Raw genomic sequence first — 19,535 nt, 5'->3', positions numbered from 1 at the left:
AGGTCTCCAATATGACCCAGCATTGCTAAACAAAAAGTGCAATGCTGCAGACAAGCAGCTAGAGGAAACTTTATGGCAGTAAAATGGATGCACCCCATTAATTTTATGGCACTCTTAGCCTTTTCATTAGAAGAACATGCACTCAGCAGAGCAGTGAAATCCCAACACTTACACTGTCCTGAAGAATGACTTCACAAAAGATAATTTCACTATAATAAGACTGCTAAAAATACTGGAGCAAACAGTATATGTACTGAATAAGTCAGATACAGATCGTTCTTCAAGAAAAACCTATAAAGAAAAAGATAAATCGGTACTGAATTTACTGGGATAGAGATACCGCTCACATATCGAGTCAGAGTTCAAAACACCTAACTCCAGACGTAAAATCCATAGTTATCCATGAAAAAAAGCCACCTACACAAATATCCAGTACAATACTACTCTAAAGTAAAACACATTAGGCTACTTTCACACCTGCGTTCAGGTGTCCGCTCGTGAGCTCCGTTTGAAGGGGCTCACAAGCGGCCCTGTACGCAGCCGTCTGGCCCTAATGCATTCTCAGTGGAGGCGGATCCACTGAGAATGCATCCGTCTGCCAGCGCTCAGCCTCCGCTCCGCTCAGTGAGCGGACACCTGAACGCTGCAAGCAGCGTTCGGGTGTCCGCCTGGCCGTGCGGATCCGTTCCGACTTATAATGGAAGTCAATGGGGACGGATCCGCTTGAAGAGGACACCATATGGCTCAATCTTCAAGCGGATCCGTCCCCCATTGACTTTCAATGTAAAGTCTGAACGGATCCGCTCAGGCTACTTTCACACTTAGAAAATTTTTCTAAGTTATAATGCAGACAGATCCGTTCTGAACGGAGCCACCGTCTGCATTAATATGAGCGGATCCGTTCAGAACGCTAGTGTGAAAGTAGCCTCAACCTCCACGAAGAGAGCTCAAACCCAAGATCACATTCACTGTGAGCCACAAGCTATAGTTCACATATGCACTTAAAAGTTAAAATTAGTGTTTCTAGCATACAAAAAAATTGCGATTGGCCAGCGCTACAGCAGAACAAGGGCAGACTCCGCCTACCATAACTTTGTGACCGAAGATACTGGAGGGCATAGCGGGAGAACGGAGCGGCGCCCAGGGATAATAGTAAGTGCAGTGAGATCCCCGGGCGCCGCTCTCCATGTCTGTATACTTAGTTCACATTGTCATAATCGGTGAAAGGTCCTCTTTAAAATCCCCGAAAACCCCTTTAAGGTAGTGGGTATATGTAAAATGTGGAATCATTTTTTTAATCTAAAAATAAATAAATAAATAAAAATGAAGTGATCTATAAACTTGATACCAAGACTACCAAGGGAATTTGGACATCAACTGTTTTAGTGTCAAGACAGGCAAGAACAAGTGTGCATTTTTGTCAAGATACACGCTGTGTTTTCTTTCCTACATGGAAAAGGGAGTGTTGTTCTTTGTTTAGGGAGAGAAAGTAAATGTATTGATAGGAGGAGGGTAGTAATAACAATGTGTGTGCGCAAGAAGGTTCAATATACCCCTGATGAAGCCAAAGTTTTGTCCGTGCACAGGTGAATCTTGAAAAGTAAAAGCAGGTCATGAGATCTTTGAACCTACAGGGGATTCATGAGCAGGAAAGGAAGCGAACGCTCAACACTTGGATATACAACCAGAGGCCAAGATTGCTACATTGAGTCCCATGAAATTCTCTTTGCGGACACTGAAGTTGAGGGAAAAGACTTGACTATTTTTTCCCCTCCCAAAAACACACACACCAATGTGCACTTAAAGGGTGAGCTGGAACTGTGGACTAATAATAATATATATTTTTTATTATTAGTCCACAGTTCCAGCTCACCCTTTCTTAAGTGCACATTGTTGTTTTTTGTGTCACGATGCAGACTCGCAGAGCAGCTCCCGGCCTGACCTCCCAGCACTGACGAGGTTGCATTGCATTATATTGATTTATGATGCTATGTAACGCTTACAGTTCTGGAATGTATTAGATGACAGTCAATGCTGCCAGTGTTATCCAATACATTCCAGAACTGTATAAGGGTTACATAGCATCATAAATCAAAATAATGCAATGCAACCTCATCAGTGCTGGGAGGTCAGGCCGGGAGCTGCGCTGCGAGTCCGCAGCGTGACAAACGCTTGCCTGCAAGGGGCCTAAGGTTCAGATTTTTCTGATGTTGATTTGGTTGAAGTAGTTGTCCCACCAATAAATCACTCCACTGGACTTTAAAAATCCCAATAAGGGTCCATTCACATGTCCGCAATTCTGTTCCGCATTTTGCGTATCGGAATTGCGGACCCATTCATTTCTCTGGGGCCGCACTTCCGGGTCCGCATTTTCGTTCCAAAAAATAAATGAAAATAAAAATAGAACATGTCCTATTCTTCTCCGCAATTGCAGACAAGATTAGGCATTTGCTATTAAGTGCCGGCGATGTGCGGTCTGAAAAATGCGGAACGCACATTGCCGGCGTCAGTGTTTTGTGGACCCACAAAACACACGGACGTGTGAATGGACCCCAAGAGTGTTACCTCCCCACCAGGGGGTTAGCCAAAACATGGCATCCTAAGAAGAAAATATATATATGGGGGGGGGGGGGAGCCAGGGACTGGTAAAGGGGTAGGCATATCCACACAACCTCTTGTAATGGCAATTGTGATTTGTGACTAAACGTTGCGACTATAAACTGTACTTCTAAACTGGAGTGAGAACAGAAACCTCCTGCAAAATGAAGAGGGCTTCTATTGATCTACAATTATTTTCATGAATTAAACACAGGCCTGTTGCACGCCCCCCCCCTCCCGCCCCCCCTTCCTTAAGCGACTACTGCTGCCAGTTGGATTTTATACCCTTAAATGAGCTAAACGGTTGAAACCAGAACCTGTGGTTAGAGAGCTGCAGCCAAAATCTACTCATCCCAACAGCACGTGGGTGGTAACTAATGTGTTTTTCGCATAAAAATCCAAACCAGGCCACCTTATTTATATAACGACAGAATAAAGAAACCCGCAAAGTGGGACTGCGCTATAGCGGCCTGGGTATGATGGGAGCTGATCAATTTTTATTTTAATAAAAACACACCCCTTTACCATTCAGAAACTTACAGTACTGGCCTCCAAGTTTCTGAGGAGGCGCAGCCCAGGACGCAATGTGTAGTGTAAGGAACACTAATGACAATTACACTAATGACTCATCTGTCTTTCGTGCAGAATATCCGAGTTCAGTTGATCTGCATGGCCGCCTGCTGTGCCTGGGACTGTGAGCAGCATCAGGCGTGTGTAGCTTTATGGTTCCTCAGGCCAAAGTGATTCAAGGAATGGGTTTAACCCTCCACGGGAGGCCTTGGCAGCTGTATACAGGGACTGAAACAACATGCAATGTCATCCCTGCAAGGTCTGCTGACCAACAACAAAAAAGCAAGAAAAGTTATGGCTGTAAACCTGTATAGGGCCTCATTAGGGCAGTAACATCACAGAATTCATCTTCTGGGAAAACACAAGGGTTGCAATTAAAGAGAACACAGCAGGAATATCAAAGATAGACTAGATGCGCGTTCTCTCCAGTCCCACGCTAGGCATAGCGCAGAAGCACTTTTCACTAGTGTCCTCACATGTCTATGCATACATGGATAAAGAAAACAGCACAGGACTCCAAGGATGTGTCCAATGTATTTTTTCAGTGCTTCTAGTTGCATAATAGGTTTTGTGCCCTTTTGGCAACTAGTGGTATGGACCAGTAGCTGTAAATATGCCACCCTTACATAGGACTGCATATTCACCAGACAGCAGCAAAAAAAAAAAAAAAAAAAAAAATTATATTATATATGTACAGGTGAAACTCGAAAAATTGGGATATCGCACAAAGTTAATTTATTTCAGTAATCCAACTTAAAAGGTGAACCTAACATATGAGAGACTCATTACATGCAAAGCGAGATATGTCAGGCCTTTTATTTGTTATAATTTGGATGATTATGGCTTACGGTTTATGAAACCCCAAAGTCAGAATCTTCGAAAATTTAAATATTGTAAAAAGGTTCAATATTCTAGGCTCAAAGTGTCAGACTCTAGTCAGCTAATTAATCCATACCCCCTGAGCAAAGGGTTCCTGAGCCTTTAAATTGTCTGTCTGGTCCAGTAGGAATCACAAATCATGGGAAAGACTGCCGACCTGACAGTTGTGCAGAAAACCATCATTGACACCCTCCATAAGGAGGGAAACCCTCAAAAAGGTAATTGCAAAAAAAGTTGGATGTTCCCAAAGTGCTGTATCAAAGAACATTAATAGAAAGTGATGTGGAAGAAAAAGGTGCACAAGCAGCAGGGATGACCGTAGCCTGGAGAGGATTGTCAGGAAAAGGCCATTCAAAAAAGTGTTGGGGACTTTCACAAGGAGTGGACTGAGGCTGGAGTTCATCAAGAGCCACCACACACAGATGGATCTTGGACATGGGCTTCAAATGTCTTATTCCTCTTGTCAAGCCTCTCCTGAACAAACAACATCAGAAAGGTCTTAAGTGGGCTAAACAAAAAAACAAAACAAAACAAAACAAAAAAAAAAAAAAAAACACGGCTCTGTTGCTCAGTGGTCCAAAGTACTCTTTTCTGATGAGATCTACTTTTTCATCTCATTTGGAAACCAAGGACCCAGAGTCTGGAGAAAGAATGGAGAGGCACACAATGCTAAATGCTCCAAGTCCAGTGTGAAGTTTCCACAGTCTGTGTTGATTTGGGGAGCCATGTCATCTGCTGGTGTTGGTCCACTGTGCTTCATTAAGTCCAGAGTCAACGCAGCCGTCTACCAGGAGATTTTGGAGCACTTCATGCTTCCCTCCACAGACTAGCTTTGTGGAGATGGGGGACTTCATTTTTCCAGCAGGACTTGGCACCTGTCCACATTGCCAAAAAGTACCTAAACCTGGTTCAATGACCATGGGACTACTGTACTCGATTGCCCAGCAAACTTGCCTGACCTGAACCCCCATAGAGAATCTATGGCGCATTGCCAAGAGATAGATGAGAGACATGAGACCAAACAATGCAGAAGAGCTGAAGGCTGCTATTGAAGCATCCTACAGGTGAAACTCGAAAAACTAGAATATCGTGCAAAAAGTCAATTATTTCAGTAATGCAACTTAAAAATGAATTGCATTAATACAAGTTAAAATTAGAATATTGTGAAAAGGTTAAATATTCTAGGCATAAAGTGTCACACTCTAGTCAGCTAATTAATCCATATCCCCTGAGCAAAGGGTACCTCAAAATTGTGACTTTGGTGTTTCATAAGCTGAAATCCATAATCATCCAAATTATACCAAAGGCCTGAAATATCTCGCTTTGCATGTAATAAGTCTCTCATATGTTAGTTTTACCTTTTAAGTTGGATTACTGAAATAAATTAAACTTTGCACAGAGAGAGTGAGTGAGAGTGAGAGTGAGAGTGAGAGTGAGAGAGATATCTCTCTATATTAGACACACACACACATTACATGCAGTTGTCTACCCTCATCAGGCTACTTTCACACCTGCGTTCGATCGGATCCGCTCATTAATGCAGACGGTGGCTCCGTTCAGAACGGATCCGTCTGCATTTACATTGAAAGTCAATGGGGGACGGATCCACTTGAAGATTGAGCCATATGGTGTCATCTTCAAGCGGATCCGTCCCCATTGACTTCCATTATAAGTCGGAACGGATCCGCACGGCCAGGCGGACACCCGAACGCTGCTTGCAGTGTTCAGGTGTCCGCTCACTGAGCGGAGCGGAGGCTGAGCGCTGGCAGGCGGATGCATTCTCAGTGGATCCGCCTCCACTGAGAATGCATTAGGGCCAGACGGCTGCGTTCAGGGCCGCTTGTGAGCCCCTTCAAACGGAGCTCACGAGCGGACACCTGAACGCAGGTGTGAAAGGAGCCCAAGTTCATATTTGAGGTACAATCCAAGTTTCTTTAGACCAAAAAGTCCCGAGCACTACAAACGCAGAGCGATTTTTCATCTCAGGAAAACATAATATATTCTCAGTCGCTACCGGTGGTGACAGAAGGAAAGGGAAAGCTCCTGCACAACAACAAAAAGTGATTAAACCCAATTTATGGACCTGCAGAGTTTCAGAGCCGACTCTTGTGCGACATGGTGGAGCGCCTTGTCCTTTATCACAATATTATTATAGTCAACTACATTATTAAGGAAAATACGATTTCTCAAGCCACTGCTCATTAATTGCATTAAGATTATTACAATGGGTAAAACCCTTTATTCCATTTGTAAATCTGAGGACTTGCTTGCCTTTCTGTGGGCAGAACGCTTTAACCAAAAGTCGCTCAGAATGCATTGCAATTGTTAACCCCTTCCTCCGATGCATGGGAAACAGTCCACCAGATATAGTCCCAAAGATACATATGGTAGGTAATGTCCTCACAATTTCCTGGTCCACTTCACTAAGAGATCACTATGCAGGCCCGGAGATGAGGAAGAGTGAAGGGAAGCTACTGAGCATGCTATTCCAATGCAGGAGAAGGAAAACCAGAATGAGAGATAACAGGGGGCTTTACCAAAGAGGAAAATCTAATGTACACTACACAAAAAAACTAAACACACAATAGATTTAATGCATGGATGTTGTAATATTTGATGTAATATGGGCTATTCATTTCATAGCAATATTTTTCATGGGATAACCCCCTTTAAGTTTTAACAGTAAGACTCCATATCACTTTACTTATCATTACAGGCAGAGTTACAATGACAGATATCACCTCTATATAGATAATACATGATCCACCATTCACAATAGGCGATATCAGATATCTGAGCTCCTCCTGACCTCTGCACATCAGGGTTGCCAACCAGAAGTTTTTTTTCTGGACAACTTATACCAAAGTCACAGACATCCAACATATTTTATGGAAAATTGGAAAACCATAATAAATGATAAAGATTCTAAGTAATCCATGTCTATACCGTCTATAAGTATACTCATTACCAGCATTTACTAGGAGCTAATATATATATATATATATATATATATATATATATATATATATATATATATATATATATATATATATATATATATATATACATACAATATACACATATACATATACACTATTTTGATGGACTGTCCCAAAATTTCTGGTCAGTTGGCAACCCTCAAGGGCACATCTACAAAATTATGCCATAGAAATCAATGAGGTCCCCCTGTCCATTGTGCCCATGGTGGCTGCTTTAAAGCATCTCTCTAGGGTAATTTCACACTAGCATTTTTGTTTTCCAGCATTGAGTTCCGTCTAGGGGGAGAGCATTCCATTCAGGGTGCATCAGTTCAGAAAATAAAATACCGGATCAGTTTTTCCAGATAACCAGAAAGACAGATCTGGTATTGCAATGCATTTGTGAGACTGATCTGCATCCGGATCCGTCTGACAAATGCCATCCGTTTGCGTCCGGATTGCCGGATCCGGCAACGGAACTGCCTGCCGGAATCCTCTGCCGCAAGTGTGAAAGTACCCTAAATGTGGGTATTAACAGCTCAAGCAAGATGGCAGCCCTCAGTCATGTTCGGGAGTTTAAATAAAAATAAAAAAATGAAAATAAAAACAAATTAGATAAAAAGGATATCTGTTGCTAACTGGAAGGAAAAAATTAATAAAAATACAAATATAAATATATGCAGTGACCCACAGAGCAGCCAGACACCATGAAGACAACAGCACAGATTCATCTATGCGAAAATGCACAATGAAATAGAAACAATGGCACTAGGTAACAAAACAAGGGGGGGGCGGGGGGAGATTTATAAATCTAGTCTTTTGCAGTGGAAGAAATAACGCTAAACATTACAACTTGCTACATCAGTCTCAGATTTCACAGAAAATGATATGTCTATAGAAAAAACACTTGGAAACAAACCAATTTCATCCAATCCAGGGACCATAAAAGGGCAAACACACAAACTATATAAAAAACACTAAGAACTAGAGGCAATAAGGAAACACAGGCACAAAAGCAGCAAAGAATATATCTGTTTATTCCATCCAAGAGGAAGCTTTCATAGTACACAAATGTACATCTACCTGGAAAGCCAGCATGTAGAGTGGATTAAAACTATATAAATACTACATCACGTCAGCTTTAGAATATTAAAAAGGTTGTAAAATGTGAACTTAGGTTTCCACAAACCACTTGACAAATAAGGATATTGATTTTAAAAGGGTTTTTTCTGTGACTTGGATGTTAATGGCCTTAGCCCTCAGGATAAGTCATTAATAGGAATGAGCGAATAGACTTCGGATGCTTCATCCAACGTCAATTCGCATAAAACTTAGTTGTAATACTGTACGGCGCGGGAGATTAGAATGTATTGGCTCAGATGAGCCAAGGTTATTACTTTGCGAAGTCTCGTGAGACTTTGTGTAATAACTTTGTGAATTATTACTATAAAAAACCTTGATACCGAACTCTGGTTCAGTTCCAAGTGGTACCTTGGAACCAAACCAGAGTTTGGTATCAAGGTTTTTTACATTAATAATTAATTCACAAAGTTATTACACAAAGTCTCGAGAATTCGCAAAGTAATAACCTTGGCTCATCGGAGCCAATACATTGTAATACTGCACGGAGTGCCTGCTCCGTACAGTATTACAAATAAAGTTTTATGCGAATCGACTTCAGATGAAGCATCCAAAGTAGATTCGCTCATCCCTAGTCATTAATATCAGATCGGTCAGGTTCCAACATCCTGCACCCCCACTGATTAGCTGGTTCGGGCAGATGTCAGTGCTGGAATGCACACAGTGGAGAGCCCTGTAAGCAGAAGGCGCAGTTGCCGGTGTTCTGCTGCTCAGCTCCTGTTCACTTGAATGGGAGCTCAGCTGCAGGACATCGACATGGCCACTACATGGTGTATGGAGCCTTCCGCTTCCGGCTCTATTGACAGTATAGTTTAGGCTACCTTCACACTAGCGTTTCTATTTTCCGGTATTGAGATCAGTCATAGGGTCTCAATAACGGGGGGGGAAACGCTTCCGTTTTGTCCCCATTGTCAATGGGGACAAAACGTAACTGAACAGAACAGAGTGCACTAAAATGCATTCTGTTCCGTTTGGTTGCATTCCCATACCGGAGAGCAAACCGCAGCATGCTGCAGTTTGCTTTCCTTCCTGGGATGCAGAGTAAAACGGAACCATTACATAGAATATATACAAGTGTATTCTGCATAGAGTATTTCTTTTATATATAGACACACATTATCAGTCATGCACTGATCCTAAAATTACATCCTGCATTATGGCCTAAAGCTGGCGGCCATTAGAAACTGACAAGCTTGCTGTCACGCCTATCAACTTATCGGATTTTGGAAAACCTCCACAGTTGTCCCACTGCAGTATAGGAGCTCAGCTAAGTTGAGGTTTTCCAAAATCAGATAAGTGGTGAGCAGAAAATCGGCAAGCTCAAGCATTCCAGCTGTTATAAAACTACATCTCCTAGAAAGGCCAATTCACTTCTATGGGAGTTCAGAGTGCAGCCATAATACATGCACATGCTGGGAGTTGTAGTTTCTGGACCACTGGATTGATGGTTCTTATTGACCCCTAGTGTAGAGCATCTAATGCAAAATGACAGCTCCCAGAATATAGAATGACCATAGCAAATACTGCTGGGAGATTGTGGGTAGAAGACCTCTTCCACACGAGTGATATAGATTGTGTCAAGATCTGTTCAGGGAAAAACGGATGGTTTTGCACGCACGTTGAATCCGTTTTGTCTGCAATTGTATTCAACATTTATTTAAATCCGGATTTTGCAAAAACTGAAGAATGACAATCTCCTAACAACCATCAGTGAAAAACACATTTCATCTGGATACGTTCCAGAGCCACTTATACGGAGCCAGAGCTGCGTGAAAAATGCACAGTATAGAACATGCTGCAATTTTTCCTGAACGCAAAGTGATGTTTGAAAACTCATGTGCACAGAATCATTGAAATGAGTGGCTCAGAATTCAGCCCGGATGCTAAGCGTTCATAACACATTGCATCGGGATGGAAAACTCACTTGTGTGAAAGGGTCCTAAAGCCAGCGGAGTTGTGAATGCAGTTTTGATCTATTAAAGAGTGATGAATTCAATGTCTAAACTGTAAAGTTGAGAGAAGGTGGACCTGTGTATTAAAGGCACTAGTCCCCAACACTTCTCACCTACTGTGTCCTTCCTCCATACCTTGTAGATCATGGGCCCTCTCTCCTTCTGTAACGCATCTTGTACATGCTTATTGTAGTTCTGTATTATGTATGTGCACCCCTTACCATATGTACAACGCCATGGGAGGAATAGCACGTTATTATTAATAATAAAAAATAATAATACTTTAAGAAATATTTCCTCCAGGAACAAACCAGTAACAAGTGAACCTGATTACTTAACATGCACTCTACACATTTGAAGTCACATTAAAAACTAAAATGTTTTAATAAAAAAAAAATAATATATAATAATCCAATTGAAATTAGACGACAATAGGCAAGTATAGGGCATTAGGACATTTAGGCTAGGTCTACACTTATTGTCGCGTGACATAGGGCACAACTACACTGCAACATTTGTGGCGCAACATTTTTTATAATGGTAGTCACTCACCTGGCCGTGGTTAATGAAGCCATATTTTTTGGATATTCGATCAGCCACTGCAGGACCGCCTGGTACGTGGACTGCCCATGTGTTTGTATAGACCTTATGTCCGGCCAAGTCTTTCAGTTGTAACGATAGGGAAGTCCAGAATAGAAATAGAACAGTAGGCCTCAGATCCATGACAAAGCTTCGTGCTCCTGAATCAATGCAAAGCAGTCCTCGAAAAAGCCAGATTAGATACAATCTGCTTGTCCTGCGCAAGAACTTCGTTGAGTCCTGGGGATCATGGGGTCCGAAAACAAAAATTTCCAAGTAGAAGCAAAAAGTAATAAAAAAAATAATAAATAAATCCACAACAAGCTGCAGAAGACTCTCCAGACCGAAAATAATGCCCAAAGTCGGTTCTGTAAGCAAAGGGAGGGGAAAATGTGTGATAAATAATGGATATAGAAACCTCTATAGCAGGGATGGCCAACCTGCGGCCCTCCAGCTGTTACAAAACTACAACTCCCAGTATGCCTGGACAGCCTACAGTTATTAGGGCACGCTGGGAGTTGTAATTTTGAAACAGCTGGAGCGCCGCAGATTGAGCATCCCTTTTCTACAGTAATAAATGATGATACAGATATACATAGATACATCTCTAAAACAATTAGTTATATTGCAGTCTGCAAGACTGGAGCAGCTCTGGATCCTGAAAATATCCAAGAACATTAACATGTCGCAGGCATAGCAACCTGATTATGCTGCCAATAATTTGTCTGGCAGCCTCTGTGTTCTGAAATAGCTGGACACTTTGCGGCCCTGTTTTATTAGGAGTGTGGAAAAAAATATATATATTGTGTTGAATTTATGAAAACTCACAGGACTTAACCACACTTTTGCTATGGAAATAAATTGAACTCCACATGTGCAGTTGCTTATCGTAAGCCTGTAATAGACTCTCTGCGGTATTTCTCTGTCAGTAGAGCTTTGCGTAGATAAAATGTAACTTATCAGCCTGGAACATTAAAAATAAAAAAGCCTGCTCATCACATTGGTAAGGGTACTTTCACACTTGCGTTTTTCTTTTCCGGCATAGAGTTCCGTCACAGGGGCTCTATACCGGAAAATAACTGATCAGGCCTATCCCCATGCATTCTGAATGGAGAGTAATCCGTTCAGTTTGCATCAGGATGTCTTCAGTTCAGTCGTTTTGACTGATCAGGCAAAAGAGAAAACCGTAGCATGCTACGGTTTTATCTCCGGCGAAAAAAACTGAAGACTTGCCTGAATGCCGGATCCGGCATTTTTTTCCATAGGAATGTATTAGTGCCGGATCCGGCATTCAAAATACCGGAATGCCGGATCCGTCCTTCCGGTCTGCGCATGCGCAGACATTTAAAAATGAAAAAAAAAAAAAAAAACTGATCCGTTTTGCCTGATGACACCGGAAAAACGGATCCGGTATTGCAATGCATTTTTCTGACTGATCAGGCATTTTTCTGACTGATCAGGATCCTGATCAGTCTGAAAAATGCCTGATCAGTCAGAAAAAATGACATCCGTTTGCATACAGTTTGCCTGATCAGGCAGTCAGTTCAGGCAACGGAACTGCCTGCCGGAATCAAGCAACGCAAGTGTGAAAGTACCCTAAGACTACAGCCTGACCGTCAGGTTTCCGGATGCCAAAAATCAGGAGTGGATCAAAAAAGGAAAAAGAACGTATAAAAAGGACAGATAGGACTTTTTTTTAGTCACTCATGATTTTGGCTTCCAAAACTGCATCAGGAAACCTGAAAAGTGTGGCTGAGCCCTAAGCTTCCTACCAATTACAGCTTGTCCACTTACAGTTATGATGCATGTATAGTAAATTACCTGCCTTCATCTGGCTTTGGATGCCCAATTGGTTAAAGAGGAAGATCATCATGTTCAGCTTTCCACAAATTTTGCAATTAAAGGGTTTCCCGGTATCTTATTGGTGGGGGGTCTGACACTAGATACCCCCACCAATCAGCTGTTTGAGAAGGCACTAGCACCATTGCCTTCTCTCATCAAGCGCAATGCACTTCAGAGGCTGAGCTGGGACTAGGCCATATGACCAATGAACGAGACGTCACTGATCATCTACTCCAGATATCCAGAGGATAGATCGGTTAAAAACCCCTTTAAATAACCTGGAACAAGGACGTGACCTGCGATGTGTTCACTTTATGACACCCAGGACGTGACCTCCGTTTCACTGCCGAGGAGATACAGTGGGGCAAAAAAGTATTTAGTCAGCCAGAGAGAGAGAGGGGATAATGACGGGGTGGATTAGGACAAGGAAAGCAGTAATATGTGAAAAATGCAGGGAAACTCAATGGAAACTAATGCACAGAGCAATATACGCTTTCAACATAACTAGTACACGTAATGCAGAGTCTAGGATACATAAATGTCCAAAATGTGATCTCTTAAAGGCGGATTTGGACCATGGGATGTGGCTATGTCCCAAGACGCGACAGTATTGGGAATGGCTGCTGTCATGGATTAAAGACACGTGGCATATTGACTTGCCATGCAAACCAGAAGTAGTTCTATATCATGTGTTTCCAGACACAATCCAAGTACCCAAACTGATAGATGGGGCGTTACTAGTAGCATTGAAATACTTATTTTTTTATATTTTTTTTTAATAATAGCTAGAGCCTCAGACTCCCACAGGTACAGAATTTCTCAGTCTAATGAGGCATTTCCTGTTAATGGACCAATTGGATGCGGAGTACAATAAAAACAGAGGTTCAGCAGCCTTTTTGAATAAATGGTCGAAATTTATTGCCAAACATTTATCAACAGAAGAAACACAAGCTCTCATGAGTAACTTTAAAACATACTGAATAGTACTTACAGAAAGATATTAGAGGAACTCTAGGAAAATTGAAAGTTTCATAAATTCGGAGAAATAGGTATAGGAGGTTTATTTTCGGTTTGCCTTTCCTTGTTGCTCTTTATATGGGCAAGGTAACAATAGTATAAGGGAGGAGTTACATCCAGACAGTATGGGTTGGAATGAGGGAGGGGGGGTTGTGGGTTTATTCATTATTAATTTCTCAGACTTAATGCTTCTTTTGTCATCGTCACTGTCACAGTCCAAGTTATTGTTAAATTTGGAAAAAAGGATGTCATTGCTCTAAATTGATACTTGGGACATACGAAATGTATACATCCCTACATGTGTATCTCTGTCTAAAATTATTATTTTTTTGTCTGCAGAAATGAAATGTTTTGGGGGTTTAAAAAAAAAAAAAAAAAACAACAGACACCTGTCCACAACCTCAGTCATACTCCAAACTCCACTATGGCCAAAACCAAAAAGAGCAGACGAAGGACGCTAGAAACAAAAGTTTTAGACCTGCACCAGGCTGGGAAGTGTGAATCTGCAATAGGCAAGCAGCTTGGTGTGAACAACTTTGGGAGCAATTATTAGAAAATGGAAGACCTACAAGACCACTAATCTCCCTCGATCTGGGGCTCAACGCAAGATCTCACCCCGTGGGGTCAAAATGATCACAAGAGCGGTGAGCAAAAATCCCAGAACCACACGGGGGGACCTAGTGAATGACCTGCAGAGAGCTGGGACCAAACTAACAAAGGCTACCATCAGTAACACACTACGCCGCCAGGGACTCAGGAATGGAGGAATGGGCCAAAATACCAGCAACAATGTGTGAAAACCTTGTGAAGACTTGCAGAAAACGTTTGACCTCTGTCATTGCCAACACAGGGTATATAACAAAGTATTGAGATGAACTATTCTTATTGACCAAATACTTATTTTCCACCATAATTTGCAAATAATTCTTTAAAAATCAGAGTGGCCTCTAAGTAAAAATTAGAGGCCACTCATCTTTTCAAGTGGGAGAACTTGCACAATTGGTGGCTGACTAAATACTTTTTTGCCCCACTGTATTCTCCAACTATGTAGGCATTACAAAGGACCCATTCTAAATCGGGAGATTAAAGTCCTACTAGCGATGACATTTCTCCCCCCCCCCCCCCCCCCCCAACATTTCATGGCTGGCAATTGCTGGACAGTAAACAGACACATTGTGATATCAGCAATAGCAGACATAAAACCATTATATGACGCGAGTCTAAGGCCTCTTGCAAACGACCGTATGTATTTCGCAGTCGCAAAAAAACAAAACAAAAAAAAAAAACGTCCGTGTGCATTCTGTATTTTGTGGAACGGAACAGCTGGCCTCTAATAGAACAGTCCTATCCTTGTCCGTTATGCAGACACTAATGGGACAAGTTCTATCTCTTAGCGGAACGGATATACGGAGACTGAATGCACACGGAGTACAGTTTTTTTTTTTGCGGAACCATTTAAATAAATGGTTCCGCATACAGACCGCAAACATGGAACGGAAACAAAGTACGTTCATGTGCAAGAGGCTTAACTCTAGACAATATAACAGACTCCCCTAGAGACTAATTAGAGGGAATCTGTCACTTTGGAAAAGATCTATTAAGTGCAGTAATACATGTACAGAACACCTGGCGCTGACTGCAGATCAGTCATTTCTATATAGATCCTCTCTCATCCCCATTTCCCGGCTATGGGCTCACAAACGGCTGTGGAATCCATTTCTGCTAAAGTCCTCTCCATTCTGCGTGTACGCACAAGAGTCCTCTCAATGCACTCTATGGTTGGTTTGTGGGCGCACAGTATGGGAACAGGGGTGCGTATCGACATACAAATGACTGATCTGCAGTCAGCGGCAGGTGTATACATGAACTACTGTATTTATTAGGGCTTGCCAGGGAAATGACAATGCAGAAGTGAACCCAGCCTACGGCAGCACTGGTGAGCGTGGTTGATTGGTTGCTTAGCACTAAAGAATTCTTATGGTGGTCCTACACATTACATGAACATTGGCCCAAGGTTTACAGTCAACCATCTAAAACAGGGATGCCCAACCTGCGGCCCTCCAGCTGTTGCAAAACTACAACTCCCAGTATGCCTGGACAGCCTACAGCCATTAGGGCATGCTGAGAATTGTAGTTTTGCAACAGCTGGAAGACCGCAGGTTGAGCATTCCGGATCTAAAACTTCTTGTGGTGTCCCAATTCTTCCAATGTTAAATATGCCTAATCCTTTTTTATCAATGGATGTGTTTGGGGGGGGGGGGGGGGGGGGGGGGGGCTGTTGGAAGAAACAGCTGTCAGCTGAACAAACAAGCTTTTAACAGATACTCCCACGTGCCCAAAGTTTAGAATTCAGTTTGCAGAAATCCATGCACATGCTGCAGAAAGAACTGTATCGAGGAGTAAAGAACAACAAATCGGCCACATGTGAACAGTATTAGTAGCCTCCTTTTGCCGTCTTGAAACCGCACCAGACTGTTCAATGCTGATGTGTCATTTAGAGCCATGAGTTACACCTCTCCCTGGGAAGAGATCCATCAGGATAAGTCATAGGTGTAGAGGTCTGACTAATGCCGCTCACAGCAGAGTCGTTTAGCATTAAGCCTATGTGTACAGCTTCCATCAGCGGATAACCTGATAAACCCCTCGCCATACTTTAAAGAAAAGAGTGTACCCCATTGACCACAGGGATGGGCTTTCAGATCCCCACTATAATTTGCTTGGCTTTTTTTAGCAGACACGTGGCATGAGGTCACTGCATGTGCGGGAAGCAGCTTCCTTCAGTGCACTGACCGCAGCCAGTCTGTCTCTACTTCATGCAGGTATCAACACGCCGAGGTCTGGAAAAAGGTTAACCTCTTCTGTGCTAGTCATTCCAGAGCTTGCACAATAAAACGCCTAGGCGGCAGTGGGTTGCATAGAAACAAGAGCAGACAGAAAAGCTTCCCACCTGCCCATTAACCACAATTAAGTGGTCATTTCAGGTGCTCACCCAATGTGTGGACAGTCATACAAGAGGTGAGAAATCCAGCATACCACAAAAACAATTTACTTAAAGGGAACCGGTGATCAACTTTATGCTGTCCATACTAACTGCAGCATAAATTAGAGACAGGAGAGTTGATTTCAGAGGTCTGTCATTTAAAAGTTAAAAGTAAGTGGTTTCCAAGAACCAACATCACAATCATTGCAGACTGGGCCTGATAAAGAGTCCCGGCCACCTGAGAAGAGTCCCGGTTATTCATGAATTCCTGCTCTCCTGCCCACCTGCTGATGACTGACCGTCTTCTACCGAGTTTTCTCCCTTTCTCTCTAGGATATAACTGCCAATCATCAGCAGACGGGTGAGAGAGCAGGAGATTAGGAATAACCAGGACTCTTCTCAGGGAGATCTGACTCTTTTTAACACCTGAGATGCAATGATTATGATGCTGGTTCTCACCAACCACTTACCATTAGCTCATGAGTGACACACCGCTGACATCAGTATTTCTGTCACTAATTTATACTGCCCTCAGTGAGATCAGCATAAAGTTGATGACTGGTTCTCTTTAAAAGGAACACTAAACCTCTAAAATCATGGAATAAATAAAAAAAATAAAAAAGTCCAACGGTTAAAAGGGTTGTGTTGTGTGGCATATCACTGGAATTGCTACCAATGTCAGACAGGAGTGGGTACTTTACCCAACTTCAGAACAGACACCCCCCAAAGTGAAGGCGAGAGCACCGCACAAGCATGGCCACCCTCCATTCATTTCTATGGGAGTTCTGAAAATAGCTGAGCACTGGTTTGCCTATACCTGACAGTGCCATAGAGGTGAATAGAGAAATGGCCGTACATGCGCGGCACTCTCCATTCGCTTCTATGGGTATTCCGATAATAGTTTAGCAAGCAAGCTCAGCTATTTTCAGAACTCCCATAGAAGAGCTCACTGCACATGCATGGTCACTTCCCTAGCCACCTCTGGGAGTTCTGGAAATAGGCAAACCAGTGCTTGGCTATTGTCAGAACTCCCATAGAAATGAATGGAGGGTGGCCACGCTCTGATATTGGTGGCATATCCTAGCGATATGCCACCAATTTCTGAGAAGAGACAACCCCTTTCAGAAAGCGGCAGGAACAAGCCCTTCTGCTGAAATCTTGCAAGCACAGTGGGAGCTCTTTCCACCCAGCCTCTGCTGGAGACCAGCTAGGGGCACCAGCATGTTGTCACCAAACTTTGGGGAATAGAGGGTAAGCCTGTCTCCCATTGACTATTATAGTGCATATAAACTGTATAATGAATAAGGTCCTGATGCAGGAAATATGTAGAGCTCCAGGCAAGAATTACACCTGGAATAGGTGAGTTTTATATGTTGCTTGTTTTCATTTAGTTTTTTTCTGCAGCTTGAGAAAGAAAAATGCTATCATTCCCAAGTTCCTGAAAGAGAAATCTGGCAGGCAATGACAACTGGCATTCAAAAAGGGGATTTCACTAGGTAGTTATGGTATTTATCATATCTTCATTACAGCTCCACGTTGTTTGCTACCCAGCTTTCCAGGGATCCTGAAAGGCAAGTCTGGCAAGCTATGGCACAATTTGATAGCGAGAGGGGGATTTGTATATTCATTAGATCTCGCCATATATTGTATATACATATACAGTGGCATACAAAATTTTGGGAACCCCTGGTCAGAATTACTGTTACTGTGAAGTTGAAAATGAAATCTCCAAAAAAGGGACAGAGTTTAGACGACACATTCCCTTTGTATTTTACACAAAACGATATTTTATTTTTAGCTTTTACATTTTCAAGATATCAAAAAAGGAAAAAAGGGCCCAAAGCAGAAAAACCCTGCGCACCCTGCCTGGTTAGCACCTAGTAGCACTCCCATTGGGAAGTATCACAGCTTGTAAATTATTTTTGTAGTCAAGAGTCTTTCAATTCTTGTTTGAGGGATTTTCATCCATTCTTCCTTGCAAAAGTCTTCCAGTTCTGTGAGACTTCTGGGCTGTCTTGCACACACTGCTCTTTTCAGATCTATCCTCAGATTTTCAATGATGTTCAGATCAGGGGACTGTGATGGCCATGGTAAAACCTCCAGATTGTTCCTTTTGAGGTAGTCTATTGTGGCATTATATTTGCTTCCAGAATTTGCTGGATTTTCATTGAATCCATTCTTCCCTCAACCCATGAAATCTTCCCCATGCCATTGTCTGCAGCACAACCCCAAAGCATTGATTGATTCACCCCAATGCTTAATGGTTGTAGAGCTGTTCTGATCATGAAATTTTAAGCACTTTTTCTCCAAACAAGTCCACAGGACTTGTTTCAAAAAATGCATCAGGCTTGTTTAGACGTTCTTTTGCAAACTTCTGATGCAGACTTTTGTGGCGAGGACTCAGGAGAGATTTTCTTAGGATTAGGCCTCATGCACACAACAGTAATTTTTCACGGTCCGCAAAAACGGGGTCCGTAGGTCTTCCTTGATTTTTGGAGGATCCACGGACATGGAAAAAAAAAAAAAAGTCGTTTTGGTGTCCGCCTGGCCGTGCGGAGCCAAACGGATCCGTCCTGAATTACAATTCAAGTCAATGGGGACGGATCCGTTTGACGTTGACACAATATGGTGCCATTTCAAACGGATCCGTCCCCATTGACTTTCAATGTAAAGTCTGGAGTCCCTTTTATACCATCGGATTGGAGTTTTCTCCAATCCGATGGTATATTTTAACTTGAAGCCTCCCCATCACCATGGGAACGCCTCTATGTTAGAATATACTGTCGGATATAAGTTAGATCATGAAAACTAATTTCCGACAGTATATTCTAACACAGAGGCGTTCCCATGGTGATGGGCAAGCTTCTAGTTAGAATATACTACAAACTGTGTACATGACTGCCCCCTGCTGCCTGGCAGCACCCGATCTCTTACAGGGGGCCGTGATTAGCACAGTTAACCCCTCAGGTGCCGCACCCGAAGGGGGCAGACCCCCCCCCC

The 19,535-nt window shown here is 42.5% G+C and overlaps 1 protein-coding gene across 1 annotated transcript in view; it reads right to left on the bottom strand.

Moving 5' to 3' along the window:
* The window catches only part of FURIN (furin, paired basic amino acid cleaving enzyme), a 200,865-nt gene that overhangs the window by 158,197 nt on the left and 23,133 nt on the right, over window positions 1–19,535 (bottom strand). The window contains exon 2 of the mRNA XM_044279493.1: window positions 10,670–11,064. Within this exon, the coding sequence (XP_044135428.1) occupies window positions 10,670–10,840 (171 nt within the window). The 5' untranslated portion in view covers window positions 10,841–11,064. The remainder of the gene's footprint in view (window positions 1–10,669; window positions 11,065–19,535) is intronic.

This window comes from Bufo gargarizans, chromosome 2, assembly GCF_014858855.1.
Source record: "Bufo gargarizans isolate SCDJY-AF-19 chromosome 2, ASM1485885v1, whole genome shotgun sequence".
In the NCBI taxonomy this organism is placed as follows: Eukaryota; Metazoa; Chordata; class Amphibia; order Anura; family Bufonidae; genus Bufo; species Bufo gargarizans.
This window is presented reverse-complemented; position numbering and strand designations above follow the sequence as displayed.